The sequence below is a fragment of the Lactuca serriola genome, chromosome 6 (assembly GCF_051521515.1).
Source record: "Lactuca serriola cultivar US96UC23 chromosome 6, Lser_US96UC23_V15, whole genome shotgun sequence".
NCBI classification, from domain to species: Eukaryota; Viridiplantae; Streptophyta; class Magnoliopsida; order Asterales; family Asteraceae; genus Lactuca; species Lactuca serriola.
Window position 1 is genome coordinate 85,644,962 of NC_136413.1, and position 7,730 is coordinate 85,652,691.

Sequence of the window (7,730 nt, forward strand, 5' to 3'; positions counted from 1 at the left end):
ATGGAGTTCTGTGATGATCGCTACACAACCATCGCTGAGATGTTTAAAATATTATATAGACAATTTTTTTTTTATTAAATGTCAATAACAAAATGCAACATAATGTTGATTATAAGGAATCTTGATTATAAGGAATCTTGATTCCTAAATAAAGGTGTTTAGTAAAATAAACTTTAACATAGATTTTGAAATATTTCTTTGTACATAACATTTTAATACATTTAAAACCTAAGAGATTTAATATGAGTCTGAATTGATAGATACCATATAATTCAAAATTGTTATTAAGATAAAACTTTTTATTTTTAAATTTGAATTGAAATTGATTTGTTATCAAAATAAATTAGAAATCTTAGATATCTTATTAGAAAAGTGTCACATGTCAAAAAAATGTTAGAAGCATGATAGAAAATAGACATTTGACATTTTTAGGGTTTTTTTAGTTAGGATAGATAGAAAATAAATAGACAGCCAGGTTAGATATTTTTCCTTAATATACGGGCCGGCATTGTTAACAAATAAATTAAAATATATATTATACAAACTACAAAGTAAAATAAATCTTAACTTGATCGTATAAGCTAATGGTACCTAAAGTCAATGCTGCGTTCCTTTAAGATAATTTTAAATAACAGCTTGCATATACAATTTAAAATTAATGTGGTGATATCCTTGATATACGTTTTCCACTTTCCACACACCATTCATATAACTTAATTTAGTAGATTAGTTCGTTTAATATCTTTTGTGGGTTCAACAGTTTTTATTGATAATATCTATTACTATCTTTGTTAAATATTTCAAAGTACATAAAACTATTTTAAAGAAAGCATTTTTTTTTATGTATTTTCAAAAATTATTTTTCTAGAAAACTACACGTAGATTAGTTTGCAAAGACAAAACTTCAAAAATGGTTCCTGTGGTTTTCAAAAATATCAAGTTTAGTCTCTAAGTTTAAAAAACCTCACAGATGGGCCCTGTGGTTTCAAAACTTTTAACAAATGGTCCTTTTCGCTAACACCGTTAACATTTGACTGTTAAGTGAAGGGCATTTCAGTCATTTCACCACAAAGAGACCATTTATGAAGTTTGCCTTATTTTAAAAAGAAAAGAAAAAAATTATAATTATTTAATATTAAAGGGCCCCACCTCTCTCTCTGTCTTTCCCTCGTAAGATCAAAAAACCCACCTACCCTATCATCTTCTTCCCATTCTTCACCTGCAACAATTCAAGTGGTGATCAGGTTATTTTTTCTTGACTCATGTCTACCTGTTAATAGCTTTTCTTATTTACCCTCCTTTAGACTTCCTAGAATTTTGAATCCTTTTGGCTTCATCTCTTTTCGGTGTTCTACAATTGACATTATGGTAGGACAATGATTCAAAACCGAGTTATAAGTTCTAATGGAGAACAATATCTTTGATCTTTTCATTCTTTTCAGCCATGAGGCCATTTCCAGAAGCTCATTGTAGAGCCCTGATGATGAAAGGACCATATTTGACATAATCAAATCTAACTCAAAACCTTCGTTTTCCATCATGGCTATGACTCTTTTCATATCTTCAAACAAGCCTAATCTTCCATATGCATAACTTATTGACCTATACTCAAAGATGGAAGATTTGAGTCCTTTGTTCTTCATCTCTACCATTAAACTCTCAGCTTGATTGGGTAGATTGATTATAGATAAAAACCCGATGATTGATTAGTAGGAGCGTTTTTTTAAGGTAAATAGATGAAGAATGTGAAGGAAGTTGTTTGATATGTTAATGGGAATCAAGTATTCCTTGCTTTGATTGGTGCTTCGAGTGAGAATCCATTAGGTTACAATAGAAGTTACAGATATCGCGTTCTTTACTCCCTAATTTTGTTTCCACTTCTGAAATTAGGGCTTGTGCCTCGTTAAATCGCTGATGATTGTAGAGTGAAGCAATCACATCGGCTATAAGCTTAGCGTTCCAATTGAACCATGATGCTTTATTAATCTCGTAGTATAACTACAAAATTACATATAACAATTCCGATTATGAATCCACCCTTTCAACTTTTTTGTTCGAATACGAATTGCAAAAAATTGACATCAAACTGTCACTGGATTGAGTAAATAGATAACATATCGATTGAGAGAGCTGACTTACAGGGAATGTGAAAGGGGAGAGACGAGAGAATGAGGTGTTGATTGGAGCAACGAGGTGAGAGATGGCGTCGAGAGCTATGGATTTAGAGGATGAAGCGACGAATTTCCGAATTAGCCGAGCGGTGGTTGCCGGATCGTCGGTTGTAGCGACTGATGTAAGAAACCGGTGACCTTGTTTACTCAATGTTGCACAGATTGGAAGCCTCGTCGGTTGCTCAGTCCATCAGGTAGTTTATGCATCGCTTGAGAGAGAGAGAGAGAGAGAGAGAGAGAGAGAGAGAGAGAGAGAGAGAGAGAGAGAGAGAGAGAGAGAGAGAGAGAGAGAGAGAGAGAGAGGTGGGGCCCTTTAATATTAAATATATATATATATATATATATATATATATATATATATATATATATATATATATATTTCTAAATTAAGGCAAACTTCATAAATGGTCCCTGTGGTGGTAAAATGACTTAAATGCCCTTCACTTAACGGTTAAATGTTAACGGTGTTAGCGAAAATGACCATTTGTTAAAAGTTTTGAAACCACAAGGACCATCTGTAAGGTTTTTTGAACTTAGGGACTAAACTTGATATTTTTGAAAACCACATAGACCATTTTTGAAGTTTTGTCGTTTGCAAATATATTATGAACACATCAATGGCAAAGCCCATTTACACTTTTTAGTACATATCTAAAAATTATAAAAATTTGACATCTTTATAGCTAGCTTCATTATTACTGCATGCAAGAACAATAAACGTGTGTAATTATAACCCATTATGACGAGGAGCTAATTCATTATCCTTTTGATAATGGTTTGAAACGATTAGAATTATCTGAACTTTGTTGATTAATTGGGCTTGCAGGGGTTGAATTTTGTACTACGCAAGTGGCGGTTTATCGACATGAACAAACATTAAGAAATCCCCTGCTTTATCTTGTTCATTAAGTTAAGCAGAAAGAAGGTAGGTCCATGTGAACGATGGAATAATATCTAAACAGAAATACCAAATGAATTTGAAATGGTAGTATGAAAACAACATATAATAATAATTAAAAGTCAATTTCTCATGGCATTTTCAGATAACAACACCCAATTAACAAGTTGTATGATGGTTTGATGTATATCTATAAGCTTTACCTTCTTCCACATTTAGCTCCGCCACCACCTGCTGAAACCACCATCTTCTACCCCTCCCATATATTGCTACTGCCGTGACCCTCTCTGTCCCTGGCCTTAAACCTTTTCTAAATCGAGAAACCGCCTTCCCCATCTCCTCCGGTTGCCACCATATCCATACATCATCACCAATATCAAAAGCCATGTCTTCTTCTTCAGGGGTAAACCTTGAAAATTATCTAATTCCATTGGAGGAGATCAAACGTGCCACCGAAAACTTCAGTCAACAGAGATGTATCGGAGGCGGTGGATTTGGTGCAGTCTACAAAGGACAACTCTCTGAACGCTGGCAAAACCGCACAGCTGCTATCAAACGGCTAGGTGAGGATAGCCACCAAGGAGAACGCGAATTCCGAAACGAGTTAGAGATGATCTCAAAATTTCACCATGAAAACATCATATCATTCATTGGTTATTGTGATGAAGGCAATGAGATGATTATAGTTTATGAGTATGCAATGAATGGAAGCCTTGATCATCATCTCCAAGACCCACATAAGATTCGTTGCATAACATGGACACAACGCCTAATGATTTGCATAGGGGCCGCAAAAGGACTAAGTTACCTTCACTCGGGTCTTGGAGAGCACAACAGAGTAATACATAGAGACGTCAAGAGTGCTAACATATTGTTAGATAACAATTTGGTCGCAAAAGTTTGTGATTTTGGCTTGTCAAAAAATGGTCCAAGAAATCAGCCAGACACCCAACTCTATACACGGGTTGCGGGTACCCAGTTTTACATGGATCCTACTTACCATGAAAGCCGAATCCTCCGAAAAGAATCAGATGTATATTCTTTTGGCGTGGTACTCTTTGAAATCCTATGTGGGATGCTTGTCTATCATGAAAAAAGATTCGGAGGTGATGGCAAACAATTTCTCATGACTTCGGTCAGACGATACTATAAGAAGGAACCACACAAGGTAATTGATCCCCATATAATGGAACAAATTGATAGTGGTGCTTTTGATGCATTCAAAGAAATTGCATATCAATGCATTAGTTTCAACTCGATAGAACGCCCCACAATGGAAAAGGTCGTTGAGAGGATTGAAGAAGCACTAACTATTCAAGTAAGTCGTTTCATTTAGTATTTTTGAAGAAAATCAAAACTATTGTAGACTTTTGGATGACGCAACATGATAAATTGCCCTAATCGTTTTCTGATGTCAAATAATCAACAACAAATTAAAATTATTTTTGTCAATTGCATTTGTCATGTCCAACTATCTAAACTTTAATTAATTTTGTTACCTTCTCATATTTTTGTAGACCAACAAACGCTCCGCCTGCACCCCTGAAGTACGTTCTTGGATAGAAAGTGCCATCCATAAACTAAAGTCCTCCGGTTCTTACGAGCAGAGAATGGGCGCTTATGAAATGAACCTCCTCGCAAAAAGAAACAACGATAACCTAGTCGCCATTGCTTATGCCGGTGTAATCCCTCTGCTCAAAAACCTTCTCACATCACCGGATTCCCAGGAACAGGCATTGACCACTCTTCTTATCCTCTCGAGTCATGACAACAACAAATTCATCATAGTGTCTTCGGGGGCTGTTCCCGGGATCATACATGTCCTGCGAGAAGGTAACATGGCAGCACGGGAGGACGCAGCTGCTACCCTTTTCAGCCTCTCTTTAATTGATGAAAACAAGGTAACCATCGGTTCTGCAGAAGCGATCCCACCTCTTGTGTTACTGTTGCGTGAAGGTACTCAGAAAGGGAAGAGAGATGCAACCACTGCGTTATTTAATTTATGCATATATCAGGGTAACACAATAAGAGCAGTGAGGGCCGGTGTAGTCCCAGTGTTGATTGAACTTGTTAGGGAACCGCAGGGTGTGTTGAAGGACGAATTGTTAGGCGTTCTTTTTGTACTCTCAACCCACCCTGAAGGGATATTAGCTATAGGTAAAGCAGAAGCGGTGCCTGTTCTCGTTGAGGTTATTGGGAGTGGATCCCTAAAGCTCAAAGAGACTGCGGCTACAGTTTTGGGGAAACTTTGTTTTGGAGATCAAAAGTATTTGGTGGAAGCTCAAGAACTTGGAGTTGTAGAGAAATTGAAGGATTTGATGTATCATGGTACAGATAGAGGGAAGAGAATAGTCGGCCAGTTGCTAGAAAAGATGACCATATGAAGCTAACAAGAATATTTTCAGAAGGATTGCAATTGCAACATGAAACATGGTTGCTTTGTACACATTAAACAGTGCAAGGACAAGTACAATTACATAGGTCTCGGTATATATACACACATACTTAACCAAATTATTCTAACTGCCATAACTCACAATCAATAAATAACACGGTAATGTATAGAGCAACAGAAGCTGATATTCCTCTTTTGAAAATATTTTTCATATGTTCTGGTGTTGATTTTGTTCTTCTGTTAATATATAAGGGGAAAGAAAGTACGTAGACCGCCCACTAGCACTACCACGGCCACCATGACCTTTGTTCAGTTTATACATGTATTTTATTTATTTTGTTTTTGTTCATTCGATGGTAGTTTTTGTTCAAATGGGCCTCATGTTTTCGTTAATAGTTTTCGTCGATCCATCACTAAATTTTATCAATGACGAATTAGCTGAAAAATGTCTAAATTCGTCGTTGCTAATCAATGTTTACATATACAAATACTCATGAATTTTGTATCAACTCGTGGAGGTTTTACGGTTCCTAAACACGTATATAGGTGTCGAATGTGTAGCAGCCGTTAAAACAAAGGAAGGCGTTGAATATTTATGTTTCGTGAAACACCGAGCAAAAAAACGTCAAAATGGTCAAAATTAAAAATCATTAATGGATCGTGAAGGCGTAGAAGGGGGTGTGATTTAATTTTGATTGCAAAGTTAAAAATCATTAATTGATCGAGTTATATTTTGAGCATCAAGGTAACATCAGGTTGTTACCTTACAATTGGTGTCAGATCCCCTAGGGATCGTGAAGGCGTAGAAGGCCAGTTTAGGAGTCGGTTTCAAGAAAAACAATTCGTTGAAAGGTAGAAAAACAGGAAACCGGGTTTCGTTGGTTGAAGAGGGTGTGATTTAGTTTTGATCGCAAGTTAAAACATACTAACAACAACCCCGATTTCTCTTGACCAGGCTTGCTCTAATGTTAACAAGAAACTAAGCGGAGGTGCGTGATAAGCAGATGGGAAGACATTAAAGCGGGTGGCTTTAATACGGTTCGTTTTTGCAGGTGACGGAAGATGGTAAAGGTGTTTGTGACCTTGTCTTCTTGATCGGTGGAAAGATGCTCTCGAAACAAGCTTGATTAAAGAGGCCAGGGTTGTCAAAAGAGAGAATGGGATGTCGATGGCTGTCAAAAAAGGAGGTTCGATATCGTATCAAGTTCCGGTTTTGACTCCAAAGAATTATCCGGTGTGGGCAATCAAAGTCAAAGAGAGTGTAACATCCGAAAAATCATGATAAAAATTTTCATTTTTCAAAACCATTTTCATAAACCATAAGTCATACAAAACATTGTTTTCAAAACATAGTCATAAAATTAGAGTATCATTTAACATTTCTCAACATAAATCCCAAGTATGATGTGTACGATCACGCATTCGTCTTGCCCCGGTCATCTGATGTACCTGAAACCACGAAACCAAACTGTAGGTCAGAGCTTAGTGAGTCTCCCCTCAAAATACACCACACATAACACAATATAATGCATGCACACAAGGCCTACAACACGGGTCTGGACCACCACTTGAGCCTTCAGGTATAAGCTAGACCACTCCCGAGCCTACAACATAAGGTGGATCGCTCCTTTGGGCCTACAATATCAATTGGGCCGCCATGGTATCTTGGCCTTCAGCACAAAGAAGGACCGCCTCAACCTAACCACAATATGTCGACATATGCACATAAACAAATAACCAAATAACACAAGTAAGCATACATATCTACCAATCTAACAAATCACTACAACATCCTATACACAAGGATACACAACACAATCCAGTAAGCCATCATTGGTGCCTTTCGCCCATGAGTACAGTGAGGAAGACTCACCTCGATGTCCAGAATATAGCTGAAACGAAAACTGATCTGATAATCGGCTCTACAAGTCCCCTATACAATAAACAGGGACCAAGCCTCACTCCACAACCCAAAATACTCCACTTAGCTTAAGGTCATATTGGTTAAGGTCAACGGTCAACGTCAAAACTCTAAAACCAACCATCCCAACCATCACATCATGACTATATGTTGGTCATGTCGTGACCTAGTAAGACAAAATAGTCATGGATCTACCATTCTCATGTCGTGACACCCCAAGGCGTCACGTCATGATGATGTTCTAGACGTACTTGGACTTTAAGGTCTTAACCCTTTAAGACTTTCAATCCATACCTTTCAGAAGGCTTTCTCCTTCTTAGAACCCCATAAAAATCATAGACTTTT

At 37.1% G+C, this 7,730-nt stretch overlaps 1 protein-coding gene and 1 pseudogene across 1 annotated transcript; one reads left to right on the forward strand and one right to left on the reverse strand.

Moving 5' to 3' along the window:
* Positions 1 to 1,249: 1,249 nt before the first annotated feature.
* On the reverse strand, positions 1,250 to 3,456 carry LOC145059978 (pentatricopeptide repeat-containing protein At2g17033 pseudogene; annotated as a pseudogene).
* LOC145059465 (putative receptor-like protein kinase At5g59700) lies at positions 3,251 to 5,798 on the forward strand. Its single transcript, XM_079007315.1, has 2 exons — positions 3,251 to 4,387; positions 4,587 to 5,798. The coding sequence occupies exons 1-2, from the start codon at positions 3,455 to 3,457 to the stop codon at positions 5,451 to 5,453; spliced, it is 1,800 nt and encodes a 599-aa protein (XP_078863441.1). The 5' UTR covers positions 3,251 to 3,454; the 3' UTR covers positions 5,454 to 5,798.
* Positions 5,799 to 7,730: the final 1,932 nt, after the last annotated feature.

What these genes read in the sequence shown, in the direction of transcription:
- LOC145059465 (XM_079007315.1), top strand. Translation starts at nt 3,455, where the DNA reads ATGTCTTCTTCTTCAGGGGTAAACCTTGAAAATTATCTAATTCCATTG. An exon ending in AAGAAGCACTAACTATTCAA is followed by an intron (nt 4,388 to 4,586) that starts GTAAGTCGTTTC and finishes ATATTTTTGTAG; the next exon opens with ACCAACAAACGCTCCGCCTG.